General features: G+C 40.0%; 1 protein-coding gene across 5 annotated transcripts in view; it reads right to left on the bottom strand.

Moving 5' to 3' along the window:
- Positions 1 to 24,940, bottom strand: part of GLI3 (GLI family zinc finger 3) — a 197,900-nt gene that overhangs the window by 12,759 nt on the left and 160,201 nt on the right. For all 5 annotated transcript variants that reach the window (XM_015854996.2, XM_015855000.2, XM_015854997.2 and 2 more), the window contains 2 exons: positions 1,711 to 1,860; positions 909 to 1,073 (listed from right to left, as the gene is read on the bottom strand). In XM_015854996.2, the coding sequence (XP_015710482.1) occupies positions 909 to 1,073; positions 1,711 to 1,860 (315 nt within the window). The remainder of the gene's footprint in view (positions 1 to 908; positions 1,074 to 1,710; positions 1,861 to 24,940) is intronic.

The raw sequence follows: 24,940 nt of genomic DNA, 5'->3' as shown, positions 1-24,940 counted from the left end.
TCTCCAGATGCTAAGGATGTGCATGTCAGCTAAGCTCTGTACAACACATCTGCATTAAGATATCTGAGCTGCTTTTAAATCTGCATACAGGTTACTTACTTAACAATCAAAATGGCACTGTAAGGAACTGCTAAACTGCCTTCCAGTGGCATTCATGGCAGGCCCTGTATCAGTACACATTGTCTAAGAATGCTGCAGTTGTAGAGACAGCTGGGACTGCCACAGTGGGTTTACCTAGAAAGAACAAATTCCCTCTACTGCATCCCTACCCTTTGAGGTTTATTCAGAAAGGAAGAAAAAAGAAAGAGTAATTGACCTTAGAAAAGTGAAGCAATGAAACTCAGAACTTCCAGGGTAACTCAAATTTTCCAACCCCTGAAGACTTCCTGATGTCTGCCAGCAGTTGATGGAAGGGACATTACAAGATGTTGCAGAGCCTAGATGGACAGTCTTTGCTCCCACTCTGCTGGGGGAACAAGGAGTGCACGAGGCTGTGGTTCCTTTCCTCCTGAGCAAGAGCTGCAGCTCAACAGCCACCAGATGTCAGCATACAACAAGGCAAGGTGACAACTCTGAGGGCTGTACAACCCCACCAGCTCCAGAAAGAAAAATGATTGCAGCATGTCAGCTCAAATCTTTGCCTGTTTAACATGCATGTTTCCACTAGATTTCCCGTCAATCCTCCCTCTGCTCCTCTCGTACTTAACAAAATGACTTGTAGCTTCGTTAGGTCTGTCTGATGTTAAAATGTTTGAGCTGATAATTGTTATCCAGTACTCCCTTCAGGTTGCTGAGGTTTTCTATGGCTGTCCTCCATAATGAATTTCTATGATCACGTTGTAGGTGTAGGCCTGTTCGATTCACAATTTTATTTATTTATTTATTTATTGGAAGCTATGCTCACTTACCTCATTTGAATGAGTCCTGTTTTGGTGCTTGGCCCTGTCAGACGCATTGGAGAAAGCTTTGTTGCAGCCCTCATGTTCACACACATATGGTTTCTCCCCAGTGTGAGATCTCAAGTGCGTTTTCAAGTTTTCTAGTCTGGAGTAGGCCTTTGTACAACCTTCAAACTGCAGATAAAGAGTATGTCTCGATTAATTTTAATATTTGGACTTGCAAGAAATGGTAAAAGCTGAGCTATGAAAGTTTAAAAACATTCCAAGCCTTCAAAACCGTGTGCAATGTCATTTTGTTTTGATTTGTTTAACTTTAGTTTTAATTTTACTCATGCAAAATCATCGCAATTCAAATTGAAATGTTTCCAGCCCTATATAAATCTTCTCTTATAGGACAGAACAGCATTTATGTACTTCGTCTAAGACAGTCAGATTCATTAGGAGACTAGAACTAGTGAGAACTAATGGTGATGGGTGGATGGTTGGACTGGGTGATCCTGTGGGTCTTTTCCAACCTTGTTTATTCTGTGATTCTATGACTTGTGGCTCACGAGATAACACCCAGATGTAGCTTTGTAAGAGAAAGTGCTTTCAAACAATTTAAGCAAATTAAGATTTGCTAGATTTCTCTAGATCTGAGAAAGATGGCCAAGTTATCCAGTTCTTACCATCTGGGCCAGCTGGATAACAGAGCAGACATGCAGTATCAACTGTAGCAATGTTTGATGGACAGGAGGTCAGAGCACACAGCAACTGTGTTGCTCTGCTCTCCACATAGCCCCAGGTCTCTGTCAAAGCCTCCTTTACTCACAGTGCATTTGTGTGGCTTTTCCCCTGTATGTCTCCTCATGTGCACCACCAGCATATACTGGGCTTTGAAGGGTTTCTGCTCCCGGGAACAGTCCAGCCATCGGCACACAAACTCTTTCTTCTCACCATGTATGTGGTCATTATTTATATGCTGTTAGGATAGAAGGAAGTTTACAGATTAACAGAAACATAACTTTGCCAGCAGCCTTACTGATGATTTGCACTGAAACAGCACTGATCTTGTGGTACTAGAAGAACAAGATTATCTGAGCTGCAGAAAGGTCACAGCATTCAAATCACACATTGCCCTGGAAGTCCACTAAGGCTATTATTTTGTTTCAACAAAATCAACAGGCTTGGGATCAGGCATCAGAGATGCGAGCTGTTAAACAGGTCCTGGAGAATTTCATGCACAGTGTCACTTGAACACTGAGTAATGTTTTCTCAGATGGGGGAAGTCTACTCAAGTGCCACTCAACATAAACAACAAAATCAGGCCTTCAAAAAAATGAGCTCCAACCTCGAAAATCAACACAACTGCTAAACCAAATTTCGATCAGATCTTCTCAGTCCTCTACTCTATTTTCTTTCAGTATTGGCTTTATATATACATTGTGGTAGGGAAGACAAAACTCTACATGGTCCAGTACCTAAAAACTCCACGCACAGAATCGTCCATCAAAACAGATTTTGCCACTGCAAATTATGTCTTTGCCTGAAAGCCTCAGGGACTGACACCCAGCCTGGATCTGTAGCCAGTCCTAGAGTGCATCCAGAAACAGGCTAGCACTGTGTACCTTTTACTCTTTCGGAAAAGTAGCTTGCTCTGTTTCCTTCATCAAGATCCAGTTTGGCAAAGAATTTAATTCTCACTGATTATGTTTCTGAGCAGAAAGAAGCTGATGACCCAGGGTCAGCCTCAAGTTATTATTTTTTATGTTTGTGCGTTTGTTTGTTGTTTGTTTTTGGTTTTTATTTTTTTGGTTTGGTTTTTTTTCACAGCTTCTGTGAAAAAATCATCCTGCACCTGGACTTCCAAAGATGCACAAAGGTTGGTATTTCAGCAGTTCATCCTCCTGAACCCCCCTTGATAAATCCTGCCTTAGCGATGTCACCATTCCCGTGCTTTCTAACACAGCTTTTTGGTTGGGCCACTAGATGGCTGCATTTTACAGCAAATGAGATTATTCCCATTAAGACACAAGAAAAACTCCTTCCAGAGTTTAAATCAGCATCTGGTCATCTGGTGTGTAAGTATCTCACAGAAAAAGCCAGACCTACAGGAATTCAGTAGCTGTTATTCGAACACATACACACACAAAAAGACAACCCCAATCTTCCCTAAAGTCCTGAAAACAATCAGATAACCAAATACAATCACTTATATTCACAATTATGCAACATCTCTATGCCAAACAGATGTTGGTTGCCTGCTGTAAAAGATGACTGCTCTTTTCTCTTTCTAAAACTTCATTGCTATTTCTTAAAGTTTCTGATGGACAAAGTGTCTGACAAGAACAAAGACGTGTTGAACAATGTATAGTATGTAATCTGCAATTTATGTTTCAAGTGCCTATCTACATTATGTAGCCCATTTGTGTTACACGCGGCAGATGCCCAGCACTGTGAAACTGAATCAGAATGTTACAATGAGATTAACGTGCACCCTTCTGAAAGAAAATGGGACAAACCTCAGCACACTTTAGTAATTCTTTGCTATGCCTTCATATAAATATTAGAGACAATAATCTATGTTAAACTTACATGGCCAAGAGAGAAGTTATACACAATTGCATGGATGACGTGGGATTTCCACTGGATTCATGGCTGGGTCAGTCAGCTTACAGCAGAAGCTCTCTCTTTACTCCACTGCCCAGAGTGGACACTCAGACACCGTTGATGCTCCTTCAGAGACACTCTCTGCGAGACAATTTTATTGCTCCAAATGAGCTTGCTCCTTGCCCTCTGGACTTCTCACATTTACCCTCTAAAACTGTCCTTTTTTGTGGGCAAAATGCTCCTTCCCTCACCCCCTCTTCTGTCCAGGTTCTCTGGAACTGGTGAAATAGCTTGCCTAGGATGGTGACTGATCACTCACCTCTGTCTGTCACTCCAGTGGCTCATCTGTCAGCCATCTTGTGATCACTGTCACATCACAGTGCAGCTGTGTCACTCCACAGTTGTTGGCCTTGCTCCCTTATCCTGTCACTCCTTTCTGCTTTTGCCACAACCAAACCTCTCTTTGCACAGTTCTTGCTCATTGCATTGATGCTCTCCTAGAGCCTCTGAGAACTTGCCTGCAAAGTCATCTTGTTCTTGTTTAACCCCTGTGAGGGTTTACCTTCAGGTAAAGCCTAGAAGAAACAAGCTCACTACAGCATGTGCTAATGGGAGTAATTTTTCTCTCTCATATGACCTCAGTTGCTTTTTGGTTGCATTTCACATAAGAGCAATGTTTCAGCAAACCAACAAAAGTGTCCCAAATGCTAGAAGGCCAGTCCAAAAGAAGACCTTCTGCTCTAAATGAGCACAAGGGCACAGCAGAACTCAGAAGTGCTCTGTGGTAGTGACACTCACTGTCTTTATTACTCTGATTGCACAGGGCCAGATTCCAATTCTCTGCACATTCAGAGTATGATCCAAAAACTGACCAGCCAACTACAGGCACATAGCAGCACCATACCAACAAAACAGATACTAGACTTAAAACACCAGGACTGTTTTTAAGTTTGTTATTTGGCAGAAAACAATGTGCAATATCTAAAATACACTTAAAGAAGAGGGAGGCCACACTGTGTAAACAAAAACAATTAGAAAAGTTCAGAAGTTTGTAAACTCTGGCATTCAGGTTCATTGACTCACATAATTACGTTTGGATTTTGCATGGTGGTTTTGACTCCTCAGTCTCTTATTATGAGAGAAAGTGAATAGTTTTCACTTGTAAAACAAAGAACAGTCAGGAATAAGAGTATTATGCAAAGCAGAAGCTTTGGTACAGTACAATGAGGATTTATAGGGTTTCATTTTATAATCTGTTTGTAACCTTATTACACCCATGAAATGTCACATTCCAGGGACTAGATCAGAAGGATGTATTTTTTTTTTTTCCCGGTGAAATTGAATTTTGATGCAGTTTTAGGGTGTGAAAAGGCTTTTCTTTTAATTTGATAGACTGAAACCTGCAAGTTTTACTAATGTTGGTAATCCTTATGACAGTAAATAGGAGCATGAAAGACAACGATATTACTCCCTAGTGTCAGGCTTGCTAACACAAGGCTCTGAAGCACCAGCTCTGTACTATTAAGAATTTGTGACCTGAAAAAAAAAAGGCTCTGATAAAAGCTCAAATTCCACTAGCTATCTCCCATTGCACACAGTTCTGAAAAGCTGCTAAACAGGGGTCATTTGCAAAATTCCAGTCACTTTCATGTTATTTCAATGCTCATTACCAAGCCTCAGTCTGTCCTGGCTCATTTTCTTTTCTTTAAAGAATGTTGCTATTAACATTTGGCTCCAACATGAACAGAGGGAGCTGACCTCTACATTGATTTTGGTTTTAGAATGCCCTGACTTTGAAGAAAAAAGCTCTTAAATAGATTTCGATTCCAGAGCAAAACCAACAGATTCATTGAAATTAAGGCTGTACTTGATGTGTCATTTCTACTGGGTAAGCTGGCATCTGGAAGCACAACCTGCAGTGTCTTGGAAGCATAAATGCTTACATGGTAAGAAATAATACAGTTTAAAGAGGGAGCATGTGTTCTTATATGGTCAATGCACATCATGTGCAACTCTATACAGTAGCAGTTAATTAAGTGATATTGCAGGTGGGACATATAACATCTTAATGCTTAATTTCCCTTCTCTGTATGTTTTTTAGAACAAAGGGAATGTATAACCATATCCAAGCTGATTGCTTGGTACCCAATGGTTACTCAATACATATACAAGGGCCAATTCTGCTGTTACAGAGTCAAACAGCAGCACAAAACTCTACCATTCACATCAGTGGAATGAGTTAGGAACACAAGAAAAAGAATGACCGTCACCTACAAGTGAGATTATATCTGTAAAAACTAAGCGTTACTTGAGGGACAAAGCAGAAATCATTGGGCAAACCTCCTGATTCTGCTTTCTACTCTGGATGCACTACCCCAGCATATGCTAGGAAAAACACTGGAACAAAACACACTTCCTTGGTAATGTGTGGGTAATAAGGCATAATGTCAGTATTGCTAAAAAACTGCTTTTATTTCTATTATATAATTATAATTTTATGCTTTTCTTAGCCTCTCACAGTTATTCTCCTGGAACTATAAATTAAATAGGGGTGCTAAATATCTCTTCACTAAACTTCACTACATGTTTCAAACAGAAGGGATGTTTAACGCACCTTCTAACACAAATCTTGCCCTGACCTGTGCTGCTGCAGAAAAACCCTTAGACAAGCCGGGCTGGCAGCATAGGAAATGAAAACTGAGATGTGGAGAGGCACTGCAGCAGAACAGCTGCTAAGCACAGCTTATCCAGCAGTTGCTCGAGGGAGCTGCACAAGTGAAATGTGCAGAGATTGTGGCCAGTAATAACTCCACAGGTATGAAGTTGGCTGGAAAGGGATTAGTCATCCCTGACCTGCAAGTCCTACAGGTAACACTCTTGTTTACATGTTTTGCATAAGGGATGTAGATTTGTGCCTAAGCTGATGTACAGTTAGAAACAGAAGGGGACCTCTTGGTCACTGAGTTCATTCCTCATTATAGCAAGCCCCATTATACATAATCCCATTCACAAACAAGCTTCATCTTCTAAGTATGCTGGTATTCTGCTCTGTCCCCAGTGGGAAGCTGCTCTAAGAACTTGCTCTTCTGTTGGTTAGCAACTTATTTCTAGTTTCAATTTATTCACAGCCAATTTATACTCATTTGTTCTTGTGCCAACACTATCCTTCAGCTTAAACAGCTCTGTTTCCTTGCATGGCTTTTATTTGTCTCCGTCCCTCATTCTAAATAATTTATGGATAACTCTCCTCTCTGCCTTCATTTGCTGGATTAAATGGTCTTCTCTAGGATGTTCAAGTCCTTGCTCCTTCTCTCTTTCCCTGCTTTGGCTTGAGGTGTGGAAGTCCCTGCCCATCATTTTGTCCCCAAGTTCCACACTGTTGCTGCCAAGACTGTGCAAGCCCATTTCAGCTCAGTGCTCCTCTCGGCCCTCTTCTTCATCTGTCCTATGTAAGAGTTCACCTTCATACTTACATATCCTTGCCTAGGTAAAAGTACAGCAATCTTTGTATAGACATGTGAGACCACTTCTGAAGAAACTAAGTGCCCTGTGGCTTGTTAGTTTGTCTCTTCTAAGAACAAACCTTGGGAAATAATACCTACTAAAGTTGCAGTAGAGATGGGTCTTACTATTCAGAAGAAGTAAGATCTAAATCACATGCAGTGAAGTATTTAGGTTTCTGATTCCCATCTAAAGTAGTCATTCCTTCCTGAGTAGCATGCATACTCTTGAGGTTCTTGACAGCTTCCTGAGATAGATGAGTGGATGTAAAAAGAGTACCATCATTCAGAAAAACAACAGGGCAGCACTACAGGAAATACCCTGCTTGCCAGCTCCCCGGGGATGTGATCCTGGGCTAATCACTGCTCCTTGCTACCATTTTAGGCAGTAAGGCAATAAAGAGATGGCATCAGCCACGCCCCACTACCACCTCCTTAACATCTCAATAAACTTTATGATCCATGGCAAGATGGACAGATGAAAAGCTTTGTAAAGAAGTCAACATACAAAGGAGGTCCTGCTGAGGTGGAAAATATCTTCCCACAATATAAATTCTATTGTAAGGAGGCTAAAAGGTGCATCTTAGTAGACCAAAATCCTCATCAGAGTCTGCAAACACATTCCCATTGCTGCAATCCAGTTTCTCTCAAACTTTTGTGATTCTCTGTAAGCACAATACCTGCATTTTAATCTCCTGGAAAACAGGTACGGATTCCTCCTGTCCTTTCCCTACTAAAGATCATTTGTAGACACAACCAGATTAAACAACCACAAGAGACTAATGTCCACTCCCTACTGCATGAGTCAAGAGTATGCTTTTGACTTCATGTCCTTAGGGTGACATAAGTATCATTTTTAGTTCCTAAAACAGAAGAAGCACTTAAGCTGCTTTAACCCTTATGGTGGCATAAATGCTTAAGCTGCTTTTAGTTCCTAAAACCAATTCAAAGCTATAACTATACATGAAGAACTCTGCATTTCTGCATAGGCACGTGTCTTTGGAGGAGCTCAGATAGCTATCTCCACTGTGGCTTCCTTTCCTTTGGATACATTTCTTGTTATTCTGTAATAGTTTTTGCACCCGTCTTCCATAATTTAGAGAAGATTTAAGAAATACCATTGTGAAAGATCTCTACTAATGCTGATTAGCAACATGACAATTTATACGATACACTGATCTGGCCCAAAGTAGGTCACTGCCTCAACAGGCTAGACACATTTGCTGAATCAGAATACCCACAGTTAAAATTCGCTGGAACTTAAAACCATGGCAATTTCCTGTGTGTATAATGAATGCACTAAATACTGCGTCTGCATGTTGCACTCCTCAACCCTGCAGTATTTGATCCTGTCATTCAACCTCAAAACTTAATTTTCAGTTTTCCACTATGATTAAATAATGCCTCCCATTCCTCCCCAGATTTGGTCAAGATCATAAATCTAAATGTGCAGTAATGGCACACCACGTCAGCAATCATGTATTTGGAAGTTACGTATATGAGGAGTGTGACATTTTTAACAGTACAATTAAATAGGTACAACAAATGTTTCTAACTCCAGCATGACTAAGAAAGTTTTAGTCATTTCATTCAGAAAAATAATCGTATCACCAAATAAAAGCAGAAAATTGCTAAGTACGTGAAAAATAGGAAATACAACTTACATTATTTTACAAACTTCATATATGAACTCTATGTATGTGACTGTTAATATTTAATTGTATGGAAAAATTACATGCTACCCAGCATTCCAGGTGAATTTACATCTGAAGCTCATTTATTGCTATGCTGGTCTGGATACCCATCTCCATCACTTGATAACTGGAAATAGCAGTCAGTGTAGAAAGAGAAGAATCAAAATTGTAAGCCTAGCTGAAAAATAATCTGGACTTCTAACTTAAGACAGCTTGCAGAAGAAGATATGAAGGGATGCCAAGTACCAGAAGACGGCAGCATGGAAAACAATGACTGGAACAGAAGATGGAGAAAAGAAAGAAGGAAAGTGGGGAAAAGAGATAAGAGAGAACACGGTTACCATCTTGCCTATCTGTGTTTGAACATGGCTGCCTATGCTGTATAAGTCTTTGGAACAGTTCATGAGGAATCTTAACTCTTGAATCGAGAATCTTTTTCTCTCCTTTTTTCACCCAAAGCAGTGTTTTCACACATGTGGAGGGAGTGCAGTGCTAAGGTGCTCCATTTCCTGAGTAGGAAAACTGCCTTTCCAATTTATGTGTTCGGCCTCAAGGATGGGTACAGGTGCTGAGTGCTTACGCTGGCATGAAGCATAACGTATTTCCCCATAAGAAATCCTTCACATTCATTATCCCTCTAAAAAACATAGTTCCTCTCCTTTAATAGGGGACATACATAGCATTTTGGCTGCACGGAAACACTGAATTGTTCTGACCCATAAGAGCTCACCACCCTGCCTTAGCTTCCAACACTACTGTCTCAATATCCCATAACCTGCTTATTCACCTTCCTCAATTAAAAACAGCTTAGTCTAATGCAGTTCATTTTGTCTGCAGTGTATGAGAGAGCACTCCGTGGGAAGGACAAACCAACAGGAACTATGCCTATTCCGGAGATGTAGCAAACCCTTGGGTGAGTAACTGCCTTTCACTAGCACCTCTGCCACTGGAAGAAGACCAGCTTTACAGCCATATTTAAAGATGTACTGAAGATCTGGAGTCAAGGCAAGACACAAAAGCAGACTCTTCTTGTCTCACAGGGCATACAAGTTTGGAAGCCAGAAATGCCCAAAGAAAGAGAAAAGTCAAGCTAGTAATAATTAAGGAATTTAGCGTGATTTACTACAAGTGCAGGAGTCATCTTCTGACTCCAAATGCTGTTTGATTTTCTGTATGGGCCTGGAGAAGTCTTAATCTCTAAATGTGACACAATATTAGTTGTGAGTATGCTAATTTAAAAGACAAAATCCACCAGCACTATTTTCTACTCACCATCCTGTTTCAGCTGAAAATATAAGTCTGATTATCTTTCCTCATTTCACCTCTTTGCACTAACAACAGCAATAAAAGTTCTCAATCTGTAAGTTAATTAAAAAATAAAAATAAAAAAATCATTCTCCTTCTCCATTTGTTCTCCTGCAGTAAATTCTATAGTTGTCTCTGTTGCCTATCAATAGGTTAAACGTATCCAACTTGTGTGTTTAAATGCTAAAGACAGAGAAGTCCCCAAGGATACGTCAATCGTTGGCTCTTGTACAAAGAAAATACTGTATTTTGCTCAGAAGAGCTTTCTGTGGCAATTTAAACACAGTGAGACAGACACAATATCCTGGAGAGAGGAAAACCTGCCTTATTACATTCCTGACCCAAGAGAAAGGATTTGCCCTTAGGACATAAAGAGAATCAGCAGGGAGGGGAAAAAAAAGAAAAGTTATCTAATCCTAAAAATAATGACAGCGGTTCATAATGCAGCATGACCTCCTTTTAATCCCTGATTTAGCAGTTATACAGTATGGATATGATATAATACCAGTAGAGCAAACACAGCTTGCTGGTCAGGCTGAGAACCAATACCCTTAGACTGCAATCTATGTTTCCAGGTTTTGGTAGGCTTTAGGGTATTTTGTGTAGGGAATAGAACTTATGGGATATTGTGAGGATTCCTTCTCAATAACATCACATCTTGTTCTTGTTTCTTTTAATATAGATATATTCACATATACAGTACTGTTAAGTCTGTTAGCAGCAACATGCGGCTCCATCAAGGGCAATGTTTTACAGCTCTCTATTTCCTGTGTCAGAGCATGTAGCTGTAAAGAAATGGGCAGAAATTACACTTCCACTTTCTAAAAGTGAAAATTTAATAAATGAGATTCTGCCAGAATAAAAAGACAAACGTTGTAGACATTAATCATTTCACTTTTACAGCAGCAGAATGATGCTTTGATAACTCTCAGCTTTGCCTTTTTTCTCATGTTGCCTTTCCTAACTGTCAAAAAATCAAGTGTCATCTACTTCTTGAAAGTTGCATTCCTGTATTTGCAGCTGGGAGATTAATAGGTGAAAGTGGCATGTAACAGGAATTCAAGCTTTCTTACTTCTTTTTTCCAAATGTATGGAAAAAAATTTTCAAAACTTGCTGCTGAGATAACTGGGCATTTCAAGTTCCTCCATTACCAATGCTCTGTCCTGCAATAGCCTTAGTTGATGAAACAAGGTATTGCAGCTACCATATTTTGTGATGTCATAAAAACAAATGAAAAAACAATGAAACCTCCTCCTCTTGGTCCTCATTCTTTGACTTTCCCAAAGACAGGGTTAACTGCACATGTGCCAGGGAGCTGTTAACTTCTATAGAAGTTAACAAACTGAAAGTAGAAACCATGAAGCAGAAACTCAAGAAAGCTGTTCTCAAGAAGGGATGTTATGGATATGTCTCTGCACTCCAAAGGTATGTCCTGCTCTCCTGTGGACAGGAGATGTTAGGATGACCAAGTTCTTGAGGCATCCGCTGTGTAGATACTGGTAAATTCCATCTTCCACTAGTTCCAGCATCTCTATTGGTCCTTTTTGTACACATCTGGTTGTATGATTACAGGACTGCCTGAGCACTCATGGATTTTCTGCATGGTCATCCCTTTTTTATAAGGCAGTCTGAAAGGTACAACCCCCTTATAACCTTTACCTTTATCAGAAGTTCACACATGCAGAAATCACTTGAAGAAAAATGATTGTAACTACTCACGTTTGGCCCACTTTACTTAGTATTTTTTATGCTCTTCAAATTTAGGTTCCCAAACTACACCCACAATTCAGCATTACCTGTCTTTTGAGTAAATTGGATTTATTTGGCACCTGCAATATTCAAGTTCACTAAGAGAAAAGAAGAGGAAGAAAGCATGCACCAGTGAAGAAGCACTGAGGCTCAAAAGGACAGGTCTGGAAGAAAAGACTGAAGAAAGGCTGCTTGCTAAAGATTTAAGACCACATGAAGAAACTCTATTGTGGCCTTCAATAGCGACTGAAGATGATCCGCTTAAATCCAAGCCCTGCACTAATGATCAGCCTGTTCTGCCAGCTTTCCTTCATTCATTTCTCCATCTCCTCTCTTCATCACAGATGCACACAAGCTCTCCCCATAGGCTCACTATGATCTGGCTTTAGACCCAAATGATACGGCATGAAATGCAAGAATGACTCCTGCCTTCAGGAAAGCTCTGTGGCATGACAGCAGGGAGGCACAATGCTTCCTCCTGCTGCAAACCTACAGAAGAAGAGTGCTCACTACAAGGAGCTTAATTCTCCTGCAGATCTTAGTAATACAATCCTCTCTCAGTTCAGCCAAAACAGCAGAGTACAAACAAGGACAGGTATTTTCCCACAGCTGGACAGGGAAAAGGGAATGGCTGAAAACCAAGCGTCTGCCTTGCAGTAGGTCTGACAGTCACACAGGAATGCTGAATAGACAATAAGTCTGATATCTTCTAGAAGCAACTGAATATGGGAAGACAGAAAACTACCTGAGGCTCAAATTCAAAATTTCCTGCTTCATTATTTTCCGTTTAGGGGTAAAAATTGATTCTGCATGCAACTGCTACAGAATTTCCATAAAACTCAAGTTAAATTCATTGAAACTCCCTCACGAGCAATGTCCAACATGAGCCAGGGCTGACTACATTACCTTCTTTGCAATTCTGAACCCAAACACATCTTTGAGCAATCTTTAACAAAAACATATCAGAAAAACAGGCCTTAAAATAAATAAAGAAATAAATAAATGCTCAAGAACTTTGCACTGCTACAGGTGTCAATGCAACAGGCTTAAAAGCAAACATACACACGCACACACACATATACATGCTTTTCTCACTGGCACAGGAAGATTACAGTGAATTCCTGCCAGCTCTTCCTGAGAAAGAAGTAATCAAAAGGAGATATTACACGAAGGTATTTCCTTGTATCTGCAATCAGTATGAAGAATGAAAATGCCACCTCAGTTTTGCAAAAGGCACATCAGCACACACAAGGTAGAAGTACTAAACCCTTTGGAACTTTTACCATGCTGCTGCAGAAGACATAAATCTATAGTCCTCCTTTCTGCCACAGTAAGCCATCCAACTTCAACAGAAATCAGATCTGCTGTATACATTAAACTTGAAATTAACAACACTCCCCCTATATTGTTTGGCTTTGATAAATTCCAGCCATTGCTTCTAGGTGAGATGTGCAGATCTTGATTCTGTGAGGTGCTCTGCTCATGTGAGCTCTTACAGCACTGAGGAGTCTGTTAAATTCCACTGGGTCTAACCACACTGACATGTCTGCAGGAGGGGGGCTTTAGCAGCTGTGATACTTAAGATACTGAGCAGTGGTTTCAAACCATGCTCAAAGTAATAACATTTTCCTTTAAAACAAAGCATGTTCATTAGAATAAAAGAACAAAATGGGAAGAGATTTCTAACCATTACACAGACCAGACCAGTGAAGCCAATGAATAAATGCCTAAAGCAGAAAGACTCTAAGTAAAAACGTACCAGCAAAATATCCTAACAATAGTAGGGCACAAACTGAATATATAAAGCCAGAACTGTTTTATAGAAATTATATGGTTTAATGACAAAAATCTGTTAAAATTTATAATGTTTTTCAGTGCCCAGTTTTGGAAATAGATTGCAAGCAGGTTAGTACCGACAGGCTCTTTGAGTTAAAATGTAAACATACACTACAGCAGCTTAATACCATTCTGTATTACCACAGTCAAACCACTTAATCCCATGAGTCAATTTATTCATCTATGGAAGACTACAGCAAGACAGAACAAGGAAAAGATAAAACGTATAATCTTAACAAGATTTTGAAGACTTCCAAACTCCTGAAGTGGTGCAGAAGAATTGGCAAACTATTCGATCCCTTTAAAAAGAAAAGAAGAAGAAAAAAAAAAATGAATAAATGAAAGAAAAAAAGATACTGCCTTCTTTTACTGAAAATCATGTGCTCCCAATGGGGTGGAATAGCAATTAAATAAAATCTGCTCCCCAGGGAGTACGAAACATATGGGCAGGAATACTCTACAGACTACATAGCCAAGACCTGCTTAACAGTATGAACTTCATTTAGATCAATTTTGGATCAGATTTTGTGTAATTGTGCATTTTTTCCTGCTCTTGGTACTTGTATTACTGATTGCAGCACAGCTAACACTGATCCTCTTGAAATGAAAGATACTCTTTAGTAGGATTTACCTGTGTTCAACTGTTTTTGTAAATTTTAAACTTTTCTTAACTGAAGAGACCTGTGCTTGATCACAATAAAGTTACCCATACAATTACCAATGCAGAAAAACATTCCTGAACTGCAGGAATTGTTCAACAAATGCAATTAGTGACTCCTTACACATAATATATGCAGGTTAGATTAGGAGACAACGCCTCATCCATGTATTGCAATGAACGGCACACAAAAAAACCAAAAAAAAACCACTGTGAGAAAGCTGTGAATATAGTGATGTAAAACCACACAACACTTCTCACAGAAACTAGAAAGAAAAATGACGGCAGTGATAAGAATCGTCAAAACCTTCACAAGGTTTCATCACAGAGGAGATGCTGGCAGAATTAATACATCAGTGGGTAACAGAAGCAGTGACAACTGCAGAAGATAGTTTGGGCCCTCCCTTTCTGACATCTCTAAGAAACATTTCTAACAAGCTTTATCATGTGCAACAGGTTTATTGTTTCTCTGAGACAGCCTTAGGTTTTTCCACTGGATATTCACTTCAAATTTATCTTTCACATCTCAGCTAAGTTTGGTCATCCCTGACACATCCTAGCAAAGTCAGGTTAGCAAAGGTTAGTTATCCTTGATGCTCGTGGGAACAGCAGCAGAGATAGCTTCTTCCATCTCTTGTGTCCTGGGATAACATTTTCTGTTCTCTTGTTATGTTTCACAGACAACTGTGCCATAGGTAGACAAAAGACATATGTTGGGACAAGTGGAATTAAAACTGAGAAAGATCTTCAAGTAGAACATGGGGGTTTCATCTAGTACACTTTAAAAAGTGCCAAAACCATCTTTCTGCTTTCCATTCCACACACTAACTTCAATTTACTTGCAGAGAACTGACAAGTTGCTTCTGGTAACTAAAAATCAATCCTAAATAATCTGGTTTATTTCAGAAATGTAGCTCTTCCATAAATCACTCTGAATCCATTTTGAATGGGGCTGACGTGCAAGCAGCTGGACGCAGGACTCTGCAGGAGACAACCAAAGGGCAGCCCTAACAAGCCTGCATCTTTGCAATACCCCCCTCATCAGAGCTAGAGCCTGGCACCTTCAGAGTGTGATATAAAACGCACTTCTTTGTTCATGTTTTCTTCCTTTTCTTTCTTTCTTTCTTTTTTTTTTTTTTTAAACTAACAATAAGTGTTGGAATCCCCTTGGCAATTAATTTCCTGGCTGGTAATCCCTTGGCTCTGATCCACACAGAGAAAGTGGCTGAACTGCAGGAGGTGTGCAAGGCACATGCTCCGGCTTTGCAAAATGAAGTGGTCTCTTAATTTAAGTGACAGTGAAACTCTGTGTTTACTCTGTATAGTGGAGGAAGCAGAGCTTACTGTTAAACACTCTCTTTAACACAAACACAATGTGGCAAACAGTCAAAATACTGCAGGTAGGATTTTCTTAGTTACATGTAATATACCATATTAGAAATATTTTAGACACAAGAAAGGTATGCAAAAGCTACCTAATATATAGTACAATAGTGAGCACCGGTGACAGTTGGATTATTCTATGAATGTTAAGAAATACTACACTAAAAAAAATTACCATATAACTACAATGTTTTAAGCTGCTATATTCTCAGTACTAGTATAAATATACAAAACTCTTCTAATAATTATGCTTAGTGCTGGTAGACACTGCCAGCAATCTGCAGGCCAGAGCTACAGGAATGCCTCTGCCTCCAAGCTAGGCAGGCTGGATTTGATCAGTTTTGACATATATTTTTAAGGTCTTTTGAGATAAAGTAACGGAGAAGCTGTGTGGGCTTAATTCTTACAAACAGCCAAACTCTGTAAAAAATCTTGACTAAGTTTCCACTAGTTTTAGACAAAGTCTCTCACTGGGGGGCAGAAGGTTGGTACCATGCTCACATGTGCTGGGAAAAGAAGGGTGAGATATTATCTTTTTAACTAATTCAGCCTAAAGTGATGCAGTCCTAAATGAAGCACTCTGATCCTGGATTCCTCAAATTAAGAAGCATCAGAGCTAAATAACTACAGGAAACCCATCTGACTTTCACACTCCAGAATATTTACATGAAAGCAAGAGAGAAAGAGAGGGAGAAAGAGAGAAGGAGAGGAAGAGAGAAAGCATTTAGTCTTTCTGGCTGCGTACCCTTTCCACATCACTTTGACAAGCATGCACCTTAAACAAGGATCATTAATGAAATCAGTGCCAAGAGAACAACGGAAGAAAAAATGGGCAGTGAGCATTTTGGGTACAAATATTTGTGGAGAAAGCTCCTGTTCTCACTGAAAATTCTCAGAAAAAGGTCTCTGAATTCAAGAAGTGTTGCCCACTGCTTAGGTAAGGTTCTAACTAGAAGCAAAGGATGAGCTTAGCTATGCTATGCTCACTCTCAGAAAATTTAGTGAGCTCCTACCTGCCACTGTGCTGTTGCTGTTCTTTCTTTTAGTGCTTTCTTGACACATGTAGGAGAGGATAAAAGCCTAATGGGTGCGAGTGTCAGCACAATATAAATTACTGCAAGGAAAAACTTGATGCATGGCTTGGGATCTGAATGAGGAATGTCCACCATTGTTTGTGATTATGGATCACATCACAATCTAATAGCAATTTTTATTTAATCAATAATTTCCATGCTGAACAGACAGCCCTGTTACAGAGAATCGACAAACAGCTACTGATAGCGACAAGGCTTGTTATTAATCTTTACTCTGCCAACATATCAACCAAACTACTGTAAAAAACCACCAAGATGGATTTAGGTCTTTCCTTTTTTTCCTTCCTTCTTCTTTTCTTCCTTTTTTTTTTTTTTTTGTTTTTTTTTTCCTCTTTCTTTTTTTCCTTCTCTCTTTCTTCCATTCCCTTTCTTTTCTTTTTAGCTGCAGAGCTCCATTCCACTTCCCCCTTTGCAGGTATGTAACATTTCATACACTTTACATTCTAAATTTATTTGAAAAACCTACAGCTTGAATTACACAAAAAAGCAATTCATATTAAGCAATTTCACAAATCAGTGGGACCTAGCCCAGTGCTCAGTGTTAGCCATTATAGGCTAATAAATCATACTTTCTCTTTGAGATGTCAATCGCCAAGTGCTTTGTAAAAATGTTGGCATCTGTAATTCAGTGAAGCCTTTTCATCTTGAAATAAGATGCTCCAGACTGATAACAAGAATAATCCTCTCTTGATCAAAAAAAAAATCTGCATTTTACCAATTAAAGCTGCTGCCAGAAGCCAAATGGAGCAGCCCTGAGACTCCACTGTAGTTTATCTCTGCTAAACACAAGGAGGGATACAGTTAGAGCTTTGTTTCATTTTCAGCTTGATTACTTTATCTCACAGAGAACTGTGGCATCTCAGCCCTGTGATACACATAAGAACGGTATATGCAGATCTCATACCTACAGCGCAAAACACCAGAGGACCCACTCCTGACAAAATCACCATCCATTTATTTCACAGATTAGGTACCCAATACCTTGAAAAATTTGCACTGAATTTATTTAACCTGGATATAAGGCTTGTATGGTCTTCTTTCTTTTTTTTTTTTTTTTCTATTAAGAGTTCACATGAACAAAACACAATGCAAAGACCAATCCACACCATAAAAGCCTCAGAATTAAATGCAGAAGTGACACTTGAGCCTGTATGCAGTTTACCCAGTCCTGCCTTCATTTGAATATGCCAGGCTGAGCTCACACATTTTGGTTTCTCCAGGCATCAGATTTCTACAGACAAACCTTCTGGGTACAATACAGGCATCTAAGCAGGATAATACTGCACTCATGACTAAGATAGAAAGATGGTTTGCCCAATGGATAAAATCCTATTGTTTTTGAGAAGACAAAAGCAATGTAGAAGCACATCACAAAGGAGAGAGAGTCTCAGAAAGTTCAAGTTCAGTGTTCCACTTGTTCACCACTGTAAGACAGGCTACATAACTGCAAAGTACAGAGTCAGCAACAGTAGGAAAGGAAAAACCCACACAGAAATGGCAACTCTGCCCAGTGGAATATGCTTTTCCTGGCCCTTGGAACAGGACTGAATGCTCTCTGGAGTCAGTGCACAAACCCAACCTTCCTTACTGCTCTGAGGTAGCTCAAGCAGTAGGCATGGGTTTCTATTGCCAAAGTACTGGCTGCCCTGTCAGAAGCTGAAGAGCTGACTCACTCTGCAGCTTTACTTGTGCCTATGCCTTCACTCAGGCAGCACGATCTCCCCTGGAACCTGGCTGCTGGCTCTTACTCCTACATTTCCCAAAAAACTGCAAATCACCCATGAAGCATCATCACTAACCCGGAGAAGCTCACTAGTTCCAGTGTCAACGGAAAATAAAGACTAATAGATACATAAGGTCCACAGACCACCTGAAAAGATTTTTTGACAAAGTTTACACAGGGATACTCAAGACCCACTCACTTTCACACACAGCCTTTCTCATTCAAGTACCCACTTGTTCTGATTTCAATCTAAATTGCTAGAGTAACTTATCTGGGCACAGGAGGAGCACTGATCAGTCTCTACTCACACAGCAAAAAGGAAGTGCTATTTAAACTGCATGCCAGAGTATAGCAATCCCTTTCAGGGACACCAATTCAGATACAGTGACTTTGGCAACTCACGTGAACAGCAGCCATAGCAGCAGCACACTAACAACAAGTTTTACTAATGCTGTGAAAGAAACACTAATTACAGAGGAATTAAAATTAAAAAAAAAAAAAAAGAAAAAAAAAAGATTATATTTCTCTCTCGAAATCCCCTCTTAATACTTCACAGATTAGGGTGGATTTATTTTTTTGTAAACCCTTCTCTATCAGAAAAAAAATCCCCGCTTTATTTTTTTTTCATCTCCTCTGTGATTCATTGAAAGCCAGACTCTAGGAAGGGGAACTGCTGATGCAGGAGTGCTTAAGAGGACCTGAGCCAAAGCACAGCCGGCCTTCGGGTCAAGCCCAGAGTGAATGAGATCTCTTCAGAAGGCAGCAGCACTGGCTTTTAACACTGCTGGAAGGCAGAGGGCATTCTGGTAGCTGGTGTGTGGAGCAGGGATGTGCTGGCCCCAGGGGCTGCTGATGCTCCATGGTACATAGAGAGAACAGCATGAGGTCGGTCTGTGGTTACTTAACCTTAAAACCCCTTTGATAGATGGTTAAAGACATGCTACAAGAGAACAAGAATGTGTTAGTTACCCATGTAGAAACCAAGAGAGAATGTGTATGCACTCAGGGGCAGAGAAATTGGCTTACTGGTTTTTGAATGGCAGGTAACGAATTGCTGGCCCAAAACGACACTACCATTATGGTGTATTTTAAAGCTACAGGTTCAGCTGCCTATACCCCAGCACAATAACGTGGCACCTTAATTACAACTTGGCCTTAAACAGGCAGTAAGGAAATTTTGAAATCTAACCATAAACATTCTCTCCAAAACTTCTGAACAGATATTTCTCACAATTATTTGCTTCTCTTCTGTATTCTCTCCTTCTCCTTCCTCCTTCACAGCTACAAAATCAAATGCACTGAGGGGATACACGAGCTGAAGAAAAACTGCACAGCATTTGCTTGTCTTCCTTTTCCACACTGTCCCAGCCTTCAGTCCAAGCCCTGGGCTTGTGTTCCTTGAAGAATGATTCCTTTTATGCACAGCACTGCTTCTCCAAATACGGGGTAGGATCCAGACCCCATTCAATGAAAAAGAAAATAAGATGAAATAGAATAAAATCACCACCAAATAAACTTTACTTTTGTACATAAAACACTTCCTTTTTCAGGGGAAAAAAAAAAACTATAATGTATTTCATGTACCTCATCTATTCCTTACTCTTTTCAATTTAAAGGAAACATTTCTGAACCTTTCAGGACAGTTGCTGCCATAATTAGGCAAAGTTTGACTCCGAAGTGGCAGAAGAATCTCTGCTATTGCACTAGAGCCAAAGCCATAGTGTAAATGCAACAGAAACAGCCTCTGCAGAATAAATAATAAATCCTGGTACAACTTCGCAGAAACACCAGTTGAGGTGTTTATTTACATCCCTTTGAGATGGTAAAGGGGTGGCACCTCAACTGTGCCACCAAGTAGCAAGCTCATCCGCAGTTCAGGGAGCTGGAGCAAAGCATGATTCCATCATTCATTTATGGTTCTGACACTGCAAACCAGGTGAACTGCTCTCATCAAAGGAAGTAACTTTTTCCGGTACTGCAGCTGGCCCCTTTTAATGCAGCAAAATGAGGCTCTCACAGGCCTTTCCTGCTTCCTCTCCTATGAGAGAGGAGCTGAGGAAGAAGCCATAGATCAGAAAGGGGGGACTTTCAAAAGTCTATTGATTGCAGGTGTTCCTGCTTCTGGGTGTCCAAAATGAACTGCTCCAAAGGTTTCTGGTCCTTCAGACAGCAGGGCACTCCTCAACTCCTCATCAGACCTGTTCTTCAGTTTTGTGGTGCACTGCATTGATCACGGCACCCCAAATCACTACAGGTGCTGCATAAACTGAATTGAGGTAGCCTGCGGGCACAGCCTATGTTTTTCAGAGGTCTCCATGGATTGCTGCCCAAGTTCTGTCTGCCATGGCTGAACCCACTCTTTTCTTCTTGAAAGGAGGGAAAAGCCCTTCAGAAACTGAGCTTGGGGGACCTGGAAGAGCATTACAGTGACTACTCCAGGGATTGGCAGGGCAGTGCTTCAGTCATCAGGGCTTGGATACAGGCAGAAAGACTTCAGCAAATGGAATCGTGATCATAAGCCATCACTGTCAGTTTAGGGCTTTTTTGATCTCATCTAATCAAATGTAACAATGAGATTATTTAATTGCTGCACAACTAAGGAGAAAACACTAACAACAAAAAAACCAGCTCTACAGTTCTTCAAGCATGTTTTTGAATAAAAAAAAATAATAATTATCAAATCTACACAGCAAGGGGGATGAGAAATAGGCAGCACTGCGTTTTTCTGATTGCCATTGTATTAATATTTAACAATAACTTCAGTCATTTCCTTGAAGGATAATTTTCTTAAACAAACTTTTATCTTTAGTGCCCAACCCTTCTACAATATTTTATTCTTAACTTGATTTCTGGGGAAAAAAAAAAGAAAAAAAAAGACAAACTGCTACAAAAAGCAGATTTATAAAAATATACAATATCTTATTAGCTTCTGGGTGCTCAAGTACATTTATCACATATTTAAAACAAACTTGAGCTCCGCTAAGCCCAATTATAATATCTTGCTGGGCAGAGAAATTAATTAAACAGCTGAATGATAAAGACCCCAGCAGCGAACTGAGGCTTTAAAATAAATAAGATTCTTTTTTCTTTTTTTCTTTTTTAAGTAAGGAGGGAAAGAAAGGAATCTTCAGCACACATGCTCCAATGGTAATGTGAGCAATCTTTTCAGGAGTGCAAGGCACTGTAAATAAGTCTACCTGGCAGGAGTCCACAGAAGCAGCTCTAATGCTGCTCCCCGACTTTGTGATTTGCTAATGTGAAACACGCACCCCTTTTGCACCAAGTTCAAATAACCCTGGGATCCCAGCTGTGAAGCTCAGCGACTGAACCAGAACAAGGGCAGAAGTTGTCAAGATTTAAGAGCTTTCAGCAAAACCCTTCAATTGCAGCCAGTACCCTATTCCATAGAAGGATATCAATTATAGATAGTGACTTGCTTTAGCAGGGCAGCCAGTACTGTCAGACACTAGATAGACAACCATGAAGAATCATGAATCTTTCTATTAACTGTAAGAACGGTGGAAAAAAAAAAAAAAAAGGATGGATGGGTGCTATAAATAAGGCAGAGAATGTGAACGGTTTAACACCTTGCCTTTTGGTGTATGTATCATGAAAATTTAACCACGCTGAATTCTAAGTGGCGCATATCACTTGAAAATAAGAGATCCTGCATCAAAATCATTACAGCGTCAAAGTCTTCTGGGTGGGTCAATAACGATTCTCAGATGTAGCTTTTCAGTTATTTATTCATAGCAGCTCAGGTTCTGTTCATAAATTCAGTCAGAAAACATTGTATTGTGGAACCTAAATGTACTTTTGCCAGCACTCACATTTTACACTAATAGCAGCAGGACTTCACTACAGAAAGTAAAGCAGAAAAATACTACCGTATACTGACCATCCATTCTGCCCATGACCACAATTTCTGATATAAAGCTGTACTATATATCCAGTCGCAGATAAGGTTCTACTTACAGTTTCACATATGCAACATTACACACCACTATATAATGCAGACATTGCTAGGATCTGACTTACCCACTCTTGATTTCAGATTAAATCATAGCCCACCATTTCCGAAAGGGTAATAATGTTATTCTCGCATGATGGAAAGACTGGAACATACATGAGCAATCCTATCTTTACCTCTTTCCAAATGGAAGTGTATGTGCTTGTGGATACACACTCTACATTATGGGGGCAATGATACCTACAATGTAAGCTGTATGCATTGCATATTGTGGAAAAGCTCTTCCGAGTTCTACTCCAGAAGCATTCTAGTGAGAGGGGAATTTATGCTCATGTACCCAATCCTTCAACAAATAAAACATGAGCCTTCCATGAGTGTCAGGGAATACAGGGATGCTGGCATATGTTACCTGAATGAGCCTTTCTAGGACAGTTTAAGCTACTACTGCCTTCACCTATGCCAACTTCCCCTGCCTTGGGGTCTACTACCCTACAGCAGAATCAACACAAAGAGTATGGTTACCCATGCTTTTGATGTCCCAGGTGACAGACTGGAATCTCATTCCAAACACCACTTCAACCCTGGCTGGAGCATCTGCTACTCTGCAACCTTGCCAGAGGGTTGGGAAGCACCTGCAGAGTGGCAGCGCATGCAGCCAGTACTGGCAACTCCTACAAGATTTGAAGGTTAATATCTATTATCCTGCAAAGCCCTCAACTTGCTGAGAAGCATAGCATGGTAGCTACATGCCTACATATATACAAGCTAGCTAAGGGACCCACAGACAGTACTGAGAAGACTCACACACCTGTCACTGATTTCACAGGGTTAATGCAATCCCATGCCCACAACCAGGGCTGTTCCTTCCCTTGTGTCTCAGCAGCACCTAGCACCACAGTACTCTGGGATGGACAAGGCCTCCAGCTGTTACTGCAGTGTAAATATTGTTGAGAAAGGATGTACTCACGCTACAGATACACAGTCTCTGTCTGGGCCTGACACAGGTGTACATGCACACATCATGTCAGAAGCTTAGAGCAATGATGCTGGGGAAAGTGTAGCCACTGCTATTTGTATGTGCTTGGATTCACCCATGAATATTTGGGTACAAGGCCACAGACCAATGGGAAGATATTCAAAGACAGAACTGCTACACTGAAACTTAAGGCTTTCTTCTGGAGCTGCACACCTAAAAGCCAGGTAAAGCCCTAATGAGATCTGGACTTCACTCCCCACGTTGCTACAGGCCTCAATCAAGGGGCTGTGGCAATCAAGGGCACAGAGCTAGATGACTCAAGCCCTTTTGCAATTCTGAACAGAAATAACTCACTCAAGTCCACACAGCAGGACTCTGGTGGAGCAGCAAAAGAATCAAAAAGCAGCGCTCCATCACCGAGTCACACTCTGACTCTTGCTGTGTGATCTGAGCTACTTGAATGTGATGGTTGCTGCAAGGTTGATGATTTTATTGTCTTCAGGGTTTCAAGTTAAGACCTGTACCTCATAATCTTAAAATGCCATCGTAAAATATCCAAATCCTGAGCACTGCCAGAAAGAAATCCTTGTATCACAGAAACATTTTTTATCCACCTGTTTTTACAGCTAGAGAAACCCATTTCAGATGCTACCATCACTCAAAAATGTAAGAAATAAACTTTTTGTCTCAGAGAAGTCTTGCTGTTGACCTTCATAAGACAAAATAGATTTGCACCAGAAATAACAACAAAAAAGAACAATCTCACTGTCAATTTAACTCACATGAAACCTTATAAAACATTACCCATTAAATAACAGGTACAGTGGAATTAACTTATATTTTATATATGCAACTTCAAAAATCCTCTTCCTTTTTTATATTACCAAAGGCATTTTTATTCTAGATTTCTCTTTTATTCCATATATTTTGGTGTAAATTATTTATTGTCATCACTTGGATCATTTCTGAATATCGAGAAAGGTTTTGCAGTCACCATAAAGCTTTAGCCTCACAATTATGAGCAGACATAAAGACTGCCTGTGCAGAGCCACAGATGATGTCAATCAGTCTGACTGCATGGAATTAATTGCAAGACCGACACTTGATCTTTTAAATGCATCCAACCTTTCATATGGAATCTCTTCCCAAAAAGATATTACAACATTAAAAGACTCTCTTCTCACATTTCATTTTTGCCTATTAAAATGTTAGGATTAGGGCAAAAAGTGTCTAAAAATTCATTTTAAAAGTCACATTCTTGCCATTATTTCAGTTTGTGCTTTTCTTTCATTTATTGTTGTTGTTGCCGTCATTACTGTTTCTATTACTTACAAATAACATAAAATAACAATTATTGCTGATTGATTTCCAGCATCACCTGTCTGTCACACTTCAGCAAGTGAGATCTGGCACTGATTTACTGATGTTACCTCTGCAGCATCAGTTTACCATTTTGCATAGTGTTTAGAAATACACAGTGGTTGATTTTATTTATTTATTGAACTTCAGGATAAAAGTAGATTTTTCAACTATCTATTTCAGTAGTATTGGCCATATTGTGCA

This window comes from Coturnix japonica, chromosome 2 (genome assembly GCF_001577835.2).
Source record: "Coturnix japonica isolate 7356 chromosome 2, Coturnix japonica 2.1, whole genome shotgun sequence".
Lineage (NCBI taxonomy): Eukaryota > Metazoa > Chordata > Aves > Galliformes > Phasianidae > Coturnix > Coturnix japonica.
This window is presented reverse-complemented; position numbering and strand designations above follow the sequence as displayed.